The sequence below is a fragment of the Bidens hawaiensis genome, unplaced genomic scaffold (assembly GCF_021521415.1).
Source record: "Bidens hawaiensis isolate Kalapana, Puna unplaced genomic scaffold, B.hawaiensis_p1.1 tig00016203_1, whole genome shotgun sequence".
NCBI classification, from domain to species: domain Eukaryota; kingdom Viridiplantae; phylum Streptophyta; class Magnoliopsida; order Asterales; family Asteraceae; genus Bidens; species Bidens hawaiensis.
Window position 1 is genome coordinate 461,300 of NW_027492477.1, and position 18,114 is coordinate 479,413.

An 18,114-nucleotide genomic window follows, 5' to 3' on the forward strand; every position below is an offset into this window, starting at 1 on the left:
AGTTAGTTACATGCTCTGTTAGTGTTGACTGTACCTTTGACTGTGATGTTTAGGTGTCACAAATGGTTATCATTAATGTTGTAGACTGTTAGTTGACTTGACTTTATAGTTTTGTTATGGTGTGTATCACAGTTATAGTGCATCAGTGAATCTACTTGTTATTTGGAAATCATGAAATCTTAAACCAGATAGGAACATTTGTAACTGTTGTTTTTTCTAACAGTCTGGGATTTAGGGTAGTTCCGTTTGATTTACATATTTTACAATTATCAGGACGCAAGGGTATTTAGTTTCTGTTAGTTTTATGGTTGTCTAGGTGTAATTTCTGGTACGTTAACAAGAAAGGTATAACTCACATGGCTGAGTGCGGTATGCTTTCCTCCAAACATAGGCGATACCTGTCATACAACCAGGATTAAGAAAACACTCAAGTACACTTCTATTTACAAGTTTGAACCATATTTGATGATTATATAAAGAAGAGAAACAAAATGTCAAACAAAGGTAATATCTCTTGGCTCATAGATGTGCTTTCACGTAGACCGCATCCACACTTCAAGAGAGCGAGGTTACAAAGAATGAAGTTGATGAGAATGTAAAAGTGATTAAAAATCAAGTTGCTGATGTGGATCCAAAGATCAATGGCAGCAGAAAGCATATGAATTTTGGGAAGTTGATGGTGCCAGAGAATTTGTAGTTGAATATTGATATAGAGCCTAAGATGAGGTTATAGAAATATAAGAGACTACTTTTGGTTTCACTGTGGTATTATCATGTTGTATTCCCTCTTTCCCAAGATGTCATTTTAGCATGGTTAAAAAAAACTTCTTACTATTTCAGTAATATTACTCAAGAACCAAAGCTGCAAACATGATTATGAAACTATACAATGACCATTGGGGACCGCCAGTCTAGGGCTCCAAAAGACTTATTTATTGTGTATTTGGTTTTTCGTGTCCTTCAATTGGTAGGAATAATATAAAGAGAGGATCATTATGCTTATTTCAATACTCCAAAAGTTTGACTTATCTACTTTTGAATGAGCTACACATTTACTATTTGGGGTTAGTATTGCATTATCCTCTTTTAAATGAGTTGTATATTATACTAGTCTATTAAGTGTAAAAGAAGACCAGCTGTTGTTTCTCAGAATCTCAGTACAATTTAAGCGCATTGTTATATTATAGTCATATAAAAATTGCTTGAATTATATAATTTGCTTGCTACTATCAAATTGTATCTTTTTCGAGGTACTTTCTAACTGTTATAATTTTGTAACAGTTTTTATTATTTTTGTTTTATAGATATTCGGTGACATACATGGACAGTTCTATGACATGAAAGAGCTATTTAAAGTAGGTGGTGATTGCCCAAAGACTAATTACTTGTTTCTTGGAGATTTTGTGGACAGAGGGTTCTACTCTGTAGAGACCTTTCTGCTTTTGCTTGCCCTGAAGGTAAATTTTGCATCTTATTAGTTTTGCTTATTACAAGATAAGCAAATACCGCAAGATCAAGTATTCAAATATATGATGCATGTTATATAACATTTTTTTATGCATTACAAAAATGACAAAAATGTATGATGGGAAGTACCTACATGTATGTGTTCATTAGCTATCAAATTATTTATTGCAGGCTAGTTATATTTTCTTTCAAAATGTTGTATTGTCTAGCGCACTTACTTTTCTCTGTGTGTTTGTCTCTTTTGTTTTATTTAATAGGGTTAGCTTTTTTCGCAAGTGTAGTACGGTCAAATTACACAATTTGTTCACATTACACACAAAAATGTAACTTATTAATAAAACATATTTTTTCTATATATTTAAAAATATTTATTATCCTCACATAACCATAACCACCACTAACCATTTCCTATTTGTTTCTCTCCCACAACCAGTGAATAAACTTGCATTGATTGTTTAAAGTGGAGGCATGTATATTAGTATCTTTAAAAAAATATGAATTAGAAAGGCCGATTTTTAACAATAGCTCTAAGGCCTTCTAACCCCTTCCAATTTTTAGCTTTAATCATGCTGGTAATAGAGCAAGATTTAGTACTGATCTGTTTATTCTCATATTATCCATGACCTGCAATTTTATGTTGAAGTTGTATTTCCCTTCTCTTTTATCTATTCTCTGACGAGGCACTGCTGTAATCAGATAAGATATCCTGATCAGATAACATTGATCAGGGGAAATCATGAGAGCCGTCAAATCACACAGGTATCCAATTGGATATGATTAATAGATCAATATATTGACTTCTTTTAGAGCTTACCGCTATTTCGTATGTTAGGTATATGGTTTCTATGATGAGTGCCTGAGGAAATATGGTTCTGTCAATGTTTGGAGATATTGCACCGATATATTTGATACCTAAGGTTTGATAGTTTTTTCAACCTTTTTCTTTTATAGTTTAATACCTTTTAACTGTAACATTTTTGTTAAACAAAAAGACGAAAATAATCGAATTATCAGTACCATCTTTGAGGTCTCATTAATTAGTTGAAAGCAGCCTCTTTTGGCTGGGGTCTGGGAGTACGATGGTTAAACTGGTCTCTATTTGTCTTATTTCTTGAACTTCATATATAATTTAAATATTAATTACTATCACAAGAACTTTCATCAGTTTTTTTGAATAAATCAATTTAGGAAGTTGTAACCAATTGAGTTATTTTGTGCAAATTTTTAAATTGGTCCTCGTTTATTCAGCTTAAATATCAAGTTATCATTTGAGCCATTATTAATAAAATATGCCCGAATTGACCCCTTTTCACAAAAAAGTGATTGAAAGTTGAAACTAGCACCTCTTTGTGTGTTTCTTGATTCTAGCGTAGTTTATTGTGCAATGGCAAAGTTATCTCTTTTTAGCACAAACTTTTATCATCAATATGTTTTAAGGTGTCATAAATCTTCACTCTTGTTGCTTCCATATGCTATTCTGGTTCACACTTTGTTGTTAATTGATGATAACTATATATTGCTTAGATCACCTGAATTGTGGCATTTTTTCAGTTTGTCTGCTCTCATTGAGAACAAAATATTTTCAGTTCATGGTGGCCTCTCTCCGAACATCAACACATTAGATCAGGTTTGAGATACTAGTTTAATATTCTTTGAAACATTTTGTTTTAAGTTATTTGCTTTATTTTTATATTAAGGCAACAATTTCATATATATTCTTCTAAACGTCTAAGTTTCATATGTGTGTGTGTGTGTGTGTTCTGAAGTTTTTAAAACAAACATCATATTTACCCATTCAATAATAAATAATACACACAGTTACTTACAAAGGTCTATTTCACTGATCAAACAAAGAGGACAATATGCATTGAAATGATTCATGTCTTCATGTTAACATTGATTTCCTATTTGTTTTCGCAGTGATATAGTGTTACAACTTTCAAATTTAAGTAACTGAATTTGTATTATTTTTAATGGAATGAGTAACTACGATATTATTAGTGTTCTAAAAGAGTAAATATGATTTTACGAAATTTAAGATGTGTTGGCTTTTAGAAGGATGTATATGAAATTATTTAATTTATTAATAACACAATTTACTTTCTAGATTCGTACAATTGATCGAAAGCAAGAAGTACCATTGTTATTTGTTTGATTAAAAATCATTGTTTTCTAATCAATGGAGGTAACACGATGTGCGGGTTGGATGAAAAGTAAAAACAAATCATTTTTTCAGTACCAGTTAAGGGGTGTAGCCAGGCCGAGCCGAGCCTGAGCTTGCTGCTCGTTTCAAGCTTATTCCTAAAGCTCAAGTTCGGCTTGGGCTTGGCTCGTTTGTTATTTATCAGTTACTTTATATGCATTTTTAGTTGTTATATACTTTTATAATTAATATATATATATAACATTATATGTATTACTTAATTACTTTTATCATATTTTTATCAATAATAATAGATATTATATAAATACATAAATAGTAGGCTCGTTAAGGCTTGCAAGCCAGCTCGAGCTCAATAAGTGAAGCTCAGGCTTGTGTAAGCTTGGCTAGATTCGAGCGTTTAGCTAGCCAATATCGAGTAGCTCACGAGCGGCCTGGCTCCTCTACACCCCTGGTTAAAACGGGCCAGGTGTGGGGTGCAGCTACTTTTTGCCCATTTTCTAAAATTACGAGTCTGCTAATCATGATTACAAAAACAATTTATTACAGTAATGATTTAAATGTCTGGAGTCTGGACAAAACGACATTACGTTGGTGTTTTATGCAAAAAAGGTTTTTTTTTATTTGGTCTGTTTGGGATGAAAGATAACCCAAATTGGTCCATTTATTTATAAGTAAATGAGTTGAAATTGCCGTCTGTACTAATTAAGATTTTATTAAGTGGTTCAGGTGTGGTAATGTAGCTGCCATTCTTGAGCTGGATGAGAATCTCAATAAACAGTTTCGAGTATTTAAAGCAGCTCCACAGGTTTGTTATTAAGATATATTCCTAAATCTCTTTACTAAATAAATTATATTGTTATCGTAAAACATATATATATATATATATATATATATGTGACAATCGTCAATTTCAGGTTAACTCCGTTAACTCAACTCCGTCAATTCAAACTTAAGATCATTGAATCTATAACGCACATTTCATTACATTTAAACTAGGGTTTAAATGACGCTTAACACTTACTACATGTGTATCTTTCGGGAATTGCACCGAAACGCAAACGAGTTGACGCAAACGATTGGTGAATAAACGAAAAACGTCAAAACAGTAATTATGTGATAATTATGTGTTAGACTTATGTGTTATGTGATAACGTTGTTATAAACGTTAACTCAATGTACTAGAACTAGTTAATTAAGCTAGAAAAACAACAATTGAAAGTTGAGGGACCTGAGTGTAACATATATTATTATAAATAATACTAAACCTAAAACCCTAACTCACTTTTCTTTTCTTTTTCCCCTACCCCGATCGGCAGCCTCTCTCTCCCTCATCCTTGCGATCGGCAGCTCACACACATCCACATATCACCTCGTTTTGATATTGTTCGTCATAATCAGAGCATCCTACACTCGTTTCTAAGCACCCCTCACGTTTCCCTTGGTTTATTTCTACGTTTTAAGGTATAAATATGAAACCCTAACTAGTGAATATCATATTAAGTGTTCTTATGATTGATTTTGTATTGGTTGTTGATATTGAGGATCATATGTGATTTTGAACGGTGAAAGATTGATGAATCGTTGATTGTTTGTAAACCCTAGAGGGTTGCTACTGATTTTCTATGATTAATTATGTGTATTACATGTTTTGGGTTATGTCGTATGCTTAGGATGCATGTTAGATGATTGTTTAGGCTTGCTGAGTTTTTGACAGCAGTGATTGTTAAGATTGAATGATGTGTAACTTGTTGAATATAAAAGCAAACTGAGCAAATTATGAGTCTACAAAGTAGTACTCTGAGTCTAGTTTTCAGAAAGTCCAACCACGCCAAATTTGGAGGTGTTTTGGTTAGTCAAACGATTTAATTGTGATTAAAGGTCAAAACTGGTACTGGACAGATTGTAAGTTATGTTTAGACGACTGTAAATAAATGTTAATGTGGAAATTGGTTGAGGTTGTTAACACTACAGGGTACTTTGTTGAGTCTAGTTTTCATAAAGTCCAAACTTGTAATTTTTGGACGTGTAAAAGTTAACTTTTATGATTTTACAAAAACGTTGTGCAAAGCTGAGCTGTTAGACCTGCTGTTAGGTTGTTTTGTAAATGTTATATCTCATGAACTACGAGACCAATTGGGTTGGTTCCACTTCTGGAAGTTGACTCATTGAGTTAGGAACCTAACCCAAGTGGTCTTGCATTTATTGGATTTTTCGTTTAACGGGAATTGCAAATAACATTCTGTTGCGCATGAATTTGACTGTTATGAGTTTGCTGTAATGATTTGATGATTGTGAGAAACCTATGTGGAATAAAAATATAATAAAATATGTTCTGGAAACCTAAGACATATATGCTTCTGTGATGATTTTTGGTAAATTAATTGAGATGCTATGATCGGTGGAATAGTACAATCTTTCAAGTAGAATTTCTGTCTCGGTGAAACTAGCTGCTGAATTGTGTGAAAATGCATGAAACATGATACTTGCTATATAATTGTTATGTTTTGACCAAAATGCCCTTGCGGGGAATAATTGCTAATTGATTGTCATGATTTGACCAAATTGCCCTCATGGGGAATAATTGCTAGTGATGTACTTTATGAAGACATGACACGTATATAATTGCTTACACATGTAACGTATCACAATACATTGTTAAAGTTACACACGATTCACAAACGAAACACGAAACATGTTATGTGCATAGGTATTATGTGCCGGGTCTAGAGACTCGATAATATTCCGACACTTAGAAAAATGTCTTTATTGTTTTAGAACGTTAGAGAGAGCTTTTCTGTGACGCGCATCTTGGTGAATTATTTTGGGAATACTTCGCAAACAGTGAGTTTCACTTTCCCCTTTTAAACTTTTTAAACGCTTTTCACTTGGGGGAGATAACATACTCCGAAAACGCATTTAAGATTTTGTTAATATAGATTATATATCACTTGTAAAGACTAAGTGGCAAACGCGTTAACTAAAGTCCTTCATTCACATCGAACCGTTTAATATTGGATAATAGCGAGTCATTGTTGAGTAGTACTACTGGGTTTGACAAACCCCACCCAACGCTAAACTCGACTGGAGGTCGAGTGGGTGTGATCTTGGCTAAACACATACCATGGTCTGGATGACCTGGTGGCAAGGCAAATGATAAACAGTCAGCTTCGGTGTCGAACACTTAGTGATACTTGTTTTGTAGGCTAGCTACCTATAGATATATAATTGACATAACATTATCTGGTAACGCAAAACGCTATAACGCAAAACGCTTAACGCAAAACGCTGAACGCAAACGCTAAACGCTTTATTTTTATTTAAACTTGCGAACTCACCAACCTTGTGTTGACACTTTTAGTATGTTATTCTCAGGTAGCCGAGGCGGGCGCGCGGTTTAGGAACATACATTGCTTGAAACACTTTTAATTATGCAAACTTATTTTAAACTATGATCATTGGGTTTTAAGTCGTCCTGCGTGACGTAACATTGTTTGCTATGGTTTTACGCTTCCGTATTTAATTACTCGTAAACGTTTTCATGATTTTGAAACTTTGTTTTATGGTTTGATTATAACTAATGAGTCCGATCTTGTTAGTTCACACCCTCTGACGGTAAAACTCCGTTAGTGGATTTTAAGGGTGTGACAATATATATTTTTGTAACTCATCTTTGTGGTTTATATGGTGTTAGGTTTTCGTCTATAAGTTTTTGAAATTACACCAATCATCAGTATAATTTTAAAAACTCAAGGACAAAAACCGTAATTTCATATAAACCATATGTATGTTACATATATATATATATATATATAACATGGGGTATTTTGGTCACTAAACAAAAGGTTTAACACAATATTCAAAATATTCTAGGCAAAAAGAATTAAACTTTTGTATTAAGGTGAAATTTTTGGCCAAACCACAGGAAATGAACTTAATAGTTTCTTAATTATTATTTTATATTTATAATTTACTGAGTATGATGATGATGATGATGATATTTTATATTTATAATTTGTTTTATTTTCCTCGTAATTTGGATTATTCAAATCAACTCAAATTCGAATAACCGACCCCTAAACTTTGATCTTAAAAGAGTGTAGTTTTGTTGGGATGAAATAAATTTTGGTGGTTTTGAATACAGGAATCAAGAGGAGCTCCGGCTAAAAGACCACCACCGGATTACTTTCTATGATAACGGATTCCATAAATTTACCAAGGTGATGACTGCATACTTAACAACGACGATATATTTTGGTCATGAAACCAAACAATCAAGTGGTTGATTTGCACGTTGACTCATGGTTACCAGCTATAGTGGGTGCACCGCGGTTCATTACAGCCCTATTATTCATTGGTTCCTGTTCCGCTCTCATGGGCTTAATCTCATGAGTGTTATGGTGTAGTATTAATGTGTGTGTTAGATTGTATTGTGTAGCAGTTATCTGTGCATATACACAAGGTGTAGCTACACCTTCAAACCGCCAAAAGCCGCTACAAATTGAATTTGTTGGTACCAAAAACTTTAGGAGAGTGAATCTTTGTGAAGGTGACTTGTGGATCTTATAATTGTTCTTTGTTCAAATCACTTTTTTATTTTTTTTCTAACTAGTTACTCGATTCGTCTAATAGTGTTTACGCAATGTTCAAGTTGTAAATGACAACGAAAATCACGAAAATGATACTTTTAGGGTCAAATAAGTATCTCTATTATATACACGTTAATAAATTGTGTATCTGATTTCATTTTATACTATAATACGTATGTGACATATTTTTATTTAATTATGTATACATATTTTCGTTTATCAAGTTTCATGTGTTTGTTATATTTATATAAAAAATCACCGAGATTTGTAAATTTCGTGATATTTTTTTAATGAAGTAGAAACATATCAACACATATTCTTTAAAATGATTAGTCTTGTGATTTAGGGAACTTATATGAATGTTTGTTTTCTAACAAATTTTCTACTAAATATATATCTTTTTAATGTTTTATTTTTATTAGAAATTTAACAATACATCAAATGATTTTAGTGGGGGCTCAAACTTCATCATAAAAACAATATAGGCAGGTGACTTAAATTTGAACGAGGGTTGTAAAATGTATCTATTTGTTGATTATATGTGTGCAAAAAGTATTTAACTCATTTTAAATTGTTTACATCTTTTCTTTGAATAATGTTTTGAACTACCCTCACTATACGAGGGAGCGTTTCTAAGACATGATGTCAATTATTTATACTGATTATGAGGCTCCATGTCTGACTCATCTAGATACACCATTAAAGAGAAAAAACCAACCACGCTAGGAAAACCCCATTAAGTAAGGTTTTAAATCCGAGTCCATAACATCTCAAACCTTAACCATCATCCTAAAAGCCAATATTGCTTAAAAGAAAATATATAATGGTTGTAAAGGTAAATATAATATAAATAAGTTAACTAAATTAAAATCAATAAATAATGTAACACAAGCATAAAACGAAAATAATAAAACAATAAACACTCCTTTCTGATGTGGTGTAGTGCTATGAAACATGTGTTCTTTAAAGAAGACTTAGGTTCAATCCTCATAGATAATAATTTGAAGAGGGCATGGAAGACACGAATCTTTGTGATCTCATATTCAATCATGAGGGCAGTGTTTTAAAAACTGGTTCATATTGGCCGGCTGAACCGGTTAAATCAGATTTTGCACAGCATGCCGGTATTTTGAGCCCTATATTTTTGGGCAATTTGCTAGAATATCGAACCGGCGATTTTTTATAAAATACCGGTTTATCGGCAAACCGGGTTTAAGTCTGAGAAATTTTTGATGTTTGCGCCCATTTGCGCCCATATTTTTCAAAATTACTTTAACCCAACAATAAACATTGAAACATGTTTATTATGAAATCATTTACTTTTAGATTATTTTTGGTGTTAAAGTTGCATTTATAGAAAATTATAAGGTAAACTATTCAATCAGTTGAACCTGCCGGCATAACCCAGTTCAACCAGTAGTACTGTTTTTCAGTTCAATCCGGTATAAGTAAAAAACCGGTTCTTAAACATTGCCTGAGGGCGTCCAGGTTTTATCACCAGTGGGTATTCGGGCGGGTGGGTTTTCCCGAAACATAAGATAACTTGGAGACGCTTAATGACTCTCTCTGTATGGCTATAGGATTCTGCCAACTAGCGGTGATCCTTTACCATTTGGCCACCATGTTCGAAGTACCTAGACAATTCCGTGTTCGTTAGCCTGCTAAAAAAATATAAAAAAGATAAAAATAATCAAAGTTATATTAATTTTATTAAATTAAATTATATTAAATTCAACAAAATATCAGATTTTGCACAGCATGCCGGTATTTTGAGCCCTATATTTTTGGGCAATTTGCTAGAATATCGAACCGGCGATTTTTTATAAAATACCGGTTTATCGGCAAACCGGGTTTAAGTCTGAGAAATTTTTGATGTTTGCGCCCATATTTTTCAAAATTACTTTAACCCAACAATAAACATTGAAACATGTTTATTATGAAATCATTTACTTTTAGATTATTTTTGGTGTTAAAGTTGCATTTATAGAAAATTATAAGGTAAACTATTCAATCAGTTGAACCTGCCGGCATAACCCAGTTCAACCAGTTGTACTGTTTTTCAGTTCAATCCGGTATAAGTAAAAAACCGGTTCTTAAACATTGCCTGAGGGCGTCCAGGTTTTATCACCAGTGGGTATTCGGGCGGGTGGGTTTTCCCGGAACATAAGATAACTTGGAGACGCTTAATGACTCTCTCTGTATGGCTATAGGATTCTGCCAACTAGCGGTGATCCTTTACCATTTGGCCACCATGTTCGAAGTACCTAGACAATTCCGTGTTCGTTAGCCTGCTAAAAAAATATATAAAAGATAAAAATAATCAAAGTTATATTAATTTTATTAAATTAAATTATATTAAATTCAACAAAATATAAGTATAATACCCGATATACCCCTCTTTAATTTGTTGCTCCACAATAATAATAATAATAATATCTCTCTTCCGTTCATCCCATCCCCTGCTCTCAGTTTTCTTTTTATTTAGCCCCAAAACCCGAAGACCCGATTTTCAAACCCGACAATAGGTATGTATTAATATTATTATTATTATTATTATTTGTATCTCTAATTCTAATTCTATTTCATTTCATTTAATCAATCTTTCTTCCAAAACCCTTCGTCACCTCCTCGCTAGGGTTTCGTTCTTCGTTAACCGTTCTAATGGCGTCTAATCTCCACCGTTTATGCAGGTTTTCCACCGCGAATCGAAGCTTCGTACGCAGCCGATGGATGATTCGGTTGTTTCGGACTGTATGGATCGATCCGATAGTTTACGCGAGAAGCTGCCGTTGGAGAACGGTGAGTTTGTTGATAGTTTGAGTCGTAATTCGGTTGTTTCGGACTGTCCGGATCGGTCGGATACCGAGAGTTTATGTGAGAAGCGGTTGTTAGAGAATGGTGAGTTTGTTGATAGTTTGAGTCGTAATTCGGTTGTTTCGGACTGTCCGGATCGGTCGGTTACGAGATCCGAGAGTGAGAGTTTGCGCGAGAAGCGGTTGTTAGAGAATGGTGATTTGGTTGATAGTTTGAGTCGTAATTCGGTTGTTTCGGACTGTATGGATCGGTCGGAGAGTTTACGTGAGAAGAGGCCGTTGGAGAATGGATTTGATGATAATTTGAGTCATAATTTGAGTAATAAGAAGGTGAAAACTGGTAATGAGGATGTGAAAATGACGAGTGAGGTGAAGAGAGTGGCGGAGATAGTGTTGGTGTTGGCGACGCTTGGGAAGATGAGAGGCGGAAGGAAGCCGAGTGCGGTGGAGGTGGAGATGATGGCGGAGGCGAGGGAGAAGTTGGCGGAGGTGTGTAAGGAGTTTGCGCCGAAGGATGTGTTTCCGAGGGAGGCGTTCGGGACGGTTATGGAGGAGTTAGGGTTGAGTAGGTTGAAGGAGCAGAAGTTAGGGATTCGGTCGCAGAAGTTGTCGATTGTTGAGCGGTTGCAGGCTGCAAAGCAGAAGGTGAGGGTTTAATGTAACAGCTTATTAGTTTAATATGCATTTGTCTGTTTTTGATACATTTAGTTTGAATATTTATGAATTGTTAGCTTTATGTGTGGATTCTGCTTACTGATGTGAATATTCATGAATTTTTGGTAGGGTTAAAAATCATTAGGGTTGTTACTATGCGCTTAGGACTTAACGTGTTTCTCGCCTTAATTTTGATATATGCTTATTGCCTTATTTGCTCTGATAATTCCATAGGTCATATTTTTGGTAAGTTTAGAATCATTAGGGATATGCTTTTGGGACAGTTATTGAGGATCTAGGGTTGAGTAGGTTGAGGGATCAGAAGTTAGGGATTCAGTCTCACAAGTGGTCGATTGTTGAGAGGTTGCAGGCTGTAAAACAGAAGGTGAGGGTTTAATGCAACAGTTTATTAGTTTAATGCATTTGCAGGTTGTTAGTTGTTGGATTTAGGAGGTTGTTAAAGTCATTTTACCTGTTTTTGATACATAATTGATGTGAATATTTGCTTCTCTTTTTCTTTATATTTGCTTATTTTGCAGTAATAATTCATTAATGCCATAAGTTATATCGTCATTGGCAAGTTATATCGTCATTTGGTAGTACTTTCAGAAGATTATTTATTGTTGTTTTGATTTTAGCTTCTTACAGGCGGTCTTGCTTGCATGTTTGTTTTGCTTATGAATGCTAATCTGCTCTGCATTTTCAATTAGATGGACAAATCTGAGGTGTTTTCGCTTTATGCAAACATGTATGTCACTATATTATCCAATAGTATACACCACATCGGCTGCAATCATTAGAGTTGTTACCATGTTAGAGCTACCTTTAAAACATTAGAATTAACATGCTTATTGCTGTATCTGTATATTTGCTTATTTGCACTGATAATTCCATAAGTCAAAGGGCCAATTAGATGGAAAATCTTGAGGTGTTTCATATTGTTTTATGTTTCGATTTTTGCTTTTTACAGGCAGTTTCTATTGCATGTTTCTTTTACTTATGAATGCTAATTTGTTTTGGATTTTCACTCAGATGGAAAAAGCAGAGGTACTTCATGGTAATATGTATACACCACCTCCACTGCAATCAAACTTAAGTGGGCCCACAGAAAGCCGTGGGCCTTCCAGTGCTGGTCGCATGTTTCCATCAGATAAAGCAAATCGCGCACCAGTGTCTTCTGGAACTTTCCAGAACCCTTCAAATGTGGCTCATGCTTCTGCTACCAACTCAAGAACTTTACCTTATCAGTTACCCACGAGTGAGGTAAAGCCTGGGGTGTCAAGTACCTTACCTGCGTCTCGGGCTGATAGATCACATTTCAGAATAGATGGTGGAGCAAATGGTTCTTATACATCACATTCCCAAGGTACAGTTTTTTATTTTATAATTTTGGTGATATGTAGGATTGTGTATGGGGTGGTCCTATCCCAAATTGGACTGGAAACCATTACAACTTGGACTGGAAACCATTACAACTCGGTGTTTTATTGTTTGAAAAGTTTCGATAAAAACCAGCATTGCCTCAATAAATAAAAGCTTTTAGAAAAAACTTGCTCGGTGTCAATTTTGTATAAAACCGAGTCAGGAACCAACTTGAAAACCGGCTTATGATTTCCTTTTCTTTTTTATGTAAGTAATGGGACATTCTTTTTATTTATTTTTAAGTTTGATTTGATGCTCTCACTGTCCCATAAATTATTGTCGTCAAACAGCTACATTTAATGTGGCTTTTAATTAACAGGATGCCATATTTATCCTTAATGCATTTAAGATATCATTGATCATATGACTCATTCACTTGACTTGGTAAAGTTACCAACTGTAAAGATAAGATTTGTCAAGAGTAAAATGGACTCTCAGTATATAATATACCAGTTTTTAACATGAACAATTATTTTGGCACAATTTAAAATTGAATTTTGGACTATAATTTTGGGACGGGAGAGTAGCTTTTATTGCTTGCATGTTAGAAACTACAATAGGAGTTTGCTTTTGCTTTTTTTATATCTTCAGTTGATAAACCTAAGTTTCTTATTTCATTAGTTATTAATAACAATCATCCACTAAATGCAGGAAATTTGGCTGGAGACGCAGGGAAAACTCCATCATGGTCTTTGCCGCCTCAATCTAAGCCGTCTATTAAACCTGATGTTTCATCTAAATCGTTCAACAATCAAGTACCACATAATCCTACAAATATAAGTCAACACCGTATGAACTACAGTCAACCTCCTGCTGCTGACACTCACACTGAAATCAGTAAAATTGTTCACAAGTTACTACATCCACATGCATTAGACCGCCCCACATGGACCCCACCTTCTAGGGATTACATGAACAAGCCTTTGGCTTGTCAACTCTGCAAAGTTATCATGACTGAGGTGGATACTGCACTTGTTTGTGATACATGTGAACGAGGGTATCATTTAAAATGTTTAAATTGTAACCCTAAAGCTATCCCACGAGGCGAATGGCAAGAATGGCATTGTGCAAAGTGTTTGACTATAAGTAATGGAAAGCCGTTACCTCCTAAATACGGTCGCGTTATGAGAAACATAAACACAACAAAATTATCCTCTAGCCCCGTCAAGGTTCAACCATCTTTAGACAAAAAACCGATGCCATCAGATGTGATTGCAAACGGTAACTCCTTTTCACAAAGTGGTTCTGGTGGGACCGCAAGTAATGATAGTAAATTGACAGAAACACCCCTTAATGAAAACCAACAATATGGAACGGGCAACTTGGTTGAAAATAGGATTTTATCTAATGTTTCTGAAGTTTCTTCCAATGAGAAAACGTTAGATGCTGGTGTTAATGGTGTAATTAAGGAGGAGGGACAAAGTGAAACTGTAAAAAAGGTTGAAATTTCAAATGAGGTTGGTGAGCATGTGGGTCCTACATCAAGTAGCATGAATGAAGTTGAGTGGGTTGGGGGTGCAATAAAAGAAATTGATGGGAAAACATATTACGATTCTTGCCGTGTTAATGGAAATGCATATAAAGTGAAGGATTATGCTGTTTTTAGCTATTTTGGCAATAGATATCTGCCTATTAAACTACAGGTTAGCAGCTCATGTGTGATCATGCAGTCTTTAGCGTTTTTATTCATATGATTATACTCTAATTCTTGAGATTTTAGCTAGTTAAAAAAACATTTTTTATATAATCAGTCTAAAATTTGACAATAGTGGTAATTAGTTTTGTAAACGAATCAAACTTTTAGTGAACCGTTTGGCGGGAAGTTCGTTTATGCACTTTCATTTAGCAAACAAACATGAACATAACTTTTTGTTTATTTAATTAAACGAACGAACATGAACACGTCTTGTTTGTTCATTTACGTTTGTTTATGTCTGTCCATTTATATCCATTCATTTATGTTCTAGTTCGTTTAAGTACTTGTTCAAATATATTTATTATTAAATTAATTAATTAGTACTAATCCAATTTGAAATTCATATCTAAAATACCCTAATGTACCTTTAAACTATTTTATGTAAAATGTCATGGTATTTTAGACTTTAACTTGGGAATACGTTTACTTTTGGTAGGCGTTCGTTTATGTTTATGTTAACGAGTGGACATGAACAAGTTAATCTGTTTGTTTAAGTGTTCGGTTGTTCGTGCTCATTTTTGTTTCATTAGAGTTAAACGAACACAAATCAGCCCCGTTCATATACGTTTAGCGAGTTTATAGGCCCAGTGGTATTTATATAAGAATGGTTTGCTGCAGGCAATGTGGGAAGATGGCAAGACAAAAGAGAAGTGGGTTACCGTCACTCGCTGTTTTTTTCCTGATGATTTACCTGAGGGCGTTGGTCGTCCGTGTGCCCCTGAATTCAGTGAGGTAATATTTTTCTAATACGATTCAATTTAATTTTTTCTTGAAAATGTAAGTGATATCTAATATCAGGTAAAAACGGTGACATGGCATTAGCTTTTTGATGACCTATGTCACCATTTTTACATGGTATAGCACATCACTTACGTACAATAGTTCAATTATTTCAACTCTCGAGTAATTTTCATTCTTTATTTTTAAAAAGATTTAAATTGTTTATGTTGCTTTTTGTAGGTGTATGAATCCAATCATGAAACCACAATAGTGGCTGGCTTGATTCACGGCCCATGTGAAGTTCTTCCTCCAAGCAAGTTCGTTGAAGAAAGTGACCTGCGAAGTCGGTCGACGTCAAAAGCCGGTGAAAGCCCAAAACCACTTTTTCTTTGCAAGTATGTTTCATTTATTTTTATATATAATCACTCTATCAAACCGCTCCTATATTATACCCTAAACATCGGCTCTATTTAGTGTAAAAAGAGCATATTCCATATTCTTGGAATATGCTTACAACTTAGATTAAAACTATTATACACCAAGTAATCTAGATTTACACATCTATTTATTTGAATTAAACTATTAATTGTTTAAATTTTAAACAGTTGATATAATCTTGGTTTTAAAAAGTGCTCTTTAAACGCACCAAAGTGCAATTGCTTTTGCCTAAACAAGGTGACCAAAATCTGAAAAACGAAGGTGCTTTTTAGGCAAGAAAGCGCCCGAGTCACGCCGTTTTTGTACACGGGTCATTTTTATGCTTTAGTATGTTGTTATACATGTAGGTTATTTATATATTAAATCATATATAAAGCTTATTTATAGCTAAATGTAGTGTGAGGGATGCTAAAAATGGAAAAAACCTAGGAGATATATTTAAAAAATTATATAAAAACCTCGCGCTTCGCCTACAAAATCAGTGGTAAAAACCAAGAATATAATAATATTTAACCTATTTTAGTACTTTTTGTTTTTTAAAGTTTATTACTTTGATTAACCTAATAACAATTATATAAGTGAACAACAAAAAACACTAGGAAACATAATCAACACGGTAGTCATTTAACGATCTCTACGAGATTTTTTTGTCTGCTTTATAAATTAGCTTTTACTTTTTATGTTGAATATTCGATAAGTGTGTGATCTTAATAAACATGTTGGTTTCTGCAGGTGGTTTTATGATGAAACAAAACGTTTATTTCGTGACGTGACCTGCTAATGTAACTCATAGGGGACCCGCTGACCCGAAAATTTTCTTTTGCCGGTAGGAAGTTACTTATTTTTTAAAAGAAAGATTGCGGGTCTGCTTTTTCGGTTTTTTTTCTTTAATTGATTGTTATGTTTTTAAGTACATTGATGGGATATGTATCGTGTTATAAATCATCTAATGCTCGGAAATTGAATATTTGCGTGTACTTTATTTGTAGCGTGTTTATTTGTTTAGTTACCATTATGATAAATTAGAATTTTAGCAGCCAATAGAAATTAAGCGGTATTTTATTGTCGATTTTAGTTAACACGTTATTATCTATCTTTTAAATTTTTTTTTTGACGTGGTATCTTTGTTATTTTAGTCCAATACCGATTTCGGCTCTGGGTTATTAACCGAACCTGTTTTTTTTTTTTTTTTTTTTTCTCCACTTTTGAAATCGGTATTAAACATCATTACTCTCACCGGGAAGGCGGGAAGGAAATAACAATATTGGTTTATTACAAATAAATAACTTTGGTATAGAAAGAAGTACGTCTTGTTAATTTCTCGCCTTCTGCCATACGACACCAATAACTACTGCAGCATGAAGTACTCTAAAAAAAAGGAATCTTTGTTCTCCCCCGTCATTTCGGGTTGAGATGTCAAAGCGTCTTTATTTCTAATCTCTACAAGAACGGCGCTTTCTGAGGTTTGAAGTGGGAGAGAAGTAGAGGTGCACGAACCGGGTATTTTCAAGAACTGGTTCCGGGTATGGTCAATAAAAGTCAAAACCGGGTCCGGGTAAGAACTGGTTCCGGATATAGTCGGGTATTTGACCGGGTTTTGACCGGCTCCACTGGGTTTTTTTTCGTGTTTCGGTTAGGGTTGAGTTTTGACCGGGTATTACCGGTTCCGGTTCCAGGTACAACTTCGGGGAGAAATCCTATACCTGGTCCTACCCGCGGGTCGGGTACGGGTAGGAAGCGGTTCCGGGTTGGGTCTGGAACCGGGTATTTTGTGCACCTCTAGAGAGAAGGGATGCCAAAAACGGTTAAAAAAACAAGAATCAAAATCATCTTGTTGTTTACGATCTCATTGAGAATTTGTTTCATATTTTAAACTCGTGTTGTTTGAAACTTGGAATTATTACAAGTTGAATCACATTGATAATCAAATTATTACAATTTGAGCAACATTGTGTATTAGAATAAACCCTTTCGTTGGAAGTAACCGTCTGCGTCAATGAGCTCAGTGAACTCTTATGAGCTCGTGTTTCTCGTGTTCTACATTCTTCCTGTTACCGAATAAACATACAGTTTCATGCACTATGGCTGAGGCCCATGTATTTTTTGAACTCAAATTCGATACACTTTGTTGTCATGTACAGCAATTCCATCATG

At 34.3% G+C, this 18,114-nt stretch overlaps 2 protein-coding genes and 1 long non-coding RNA gene across 3 annotated transcripts; all 3 read left to right on the top strand.

Moving 5' to 3' along the window:
• Window positions 1–1,170: 1,170 nt before the first annotated feature.
• LOC143550924 (uncharacterized) lies at window positions 1,171–3,607 on the top strand. The gene is made up of 4 exons (XR_013138421.1): window positions 1,171–1,457; window positions 2,164–2,226; window positions 2,300–3,094; window positions 3,575–3,607. It is a non-coding gene; the product is annotated as an uncharacterized LOC143550924 (long non-coding RNA).
• Window positions 3,608–10,668: 7,061 nt separating this feature from the next.
• On the top strand, window positions 10,669–14,800 carry LOC143550934 (uncharacterized). The gene is made up of 4 exons (XM_077041479.1): window positions 10,669–10,742; window positions 10,908–11,675; window positions 12,717–13,050; window positions 13,758–14,800. The coding sequence occupies exons 2-4, from the start codon at window positions 10,944–10,946 to the stop codon at window positions 14,798–14,800; spliced, it is 2,109 nt and encodes a 702-aa protein (XP_076897594.1). The 5' UTR covers window positions 10,669–10,742; window positions 10,908–10,943.
• Window positions 14,801–14,884: 84 nt separating this feature from the next.
• On the top strand, window positions 14,885–16,841 carry LOC143550925 (uncharacterized). The gene is made up of 3 exons (XM_077041472.1): window positions 14,885–15,534; window positions 15,763–15,917; window positions 16,693–16,841. The coding sequence occupies exons 1-3, from the start codon at window positions 15,424–15,426 to the stop codon at window positions 16,739–16,741; spliced, it is 315 nt and encodes a 104-aa protein (XP_076897587.1). The 5' UTR covers window positions 14,885–15,423; the 3' UTR covers window positions 16,742–16,841.
• Window positions 16,842–18,114: the final 1,273 nt, after the last annotated feature.

Bases quoted from the DNA above. Each gene is read 5' to 3' on its own strand.
- LOC143550925 (XM_077041472.1), top strand. From the start codon at position 15,424: ATGTGGGAAGATGGCAAGACAAAAGAGAAGTGGGTTACCGTCACTCGC. The intron at 15,535-15,762 runs GTAATATTTTTC...TGCTTTTTGTAG, and splicing joins GTGCCCCTGAATTCAGTGAG to GTGTATGAATCCAATCATGA. The intron at 15,918-16,692 runs GTATGTTTCATT...TGGTTTCTGCAG, and splicing joins AAACCACTTTTTCTTTGCAA to GTGGTTTTATGATGAAACAA.
- LOC143550934 (XM_077041479.1), top strand. From the start codon at position 10,944: ATGGATGATTCGGTTGTTTCGGACTGTATGGATCGATCCGATAGTTTA. The intron at 11,676-12,716 runs GTGAGGGTTTAA...ATTTTCACTCAG, and splicing joins TGCAGGCTGCAAAGCAGAAG to ATGGAAAAAGCAGAGGTACT. The intron at 13,051-13,757 runs GTACAGTTTTTT...CACTAAATGCAG, and splicing joins TTATACATCACATTCCCAAG to GAAATTTGGCTGGAGACGCA.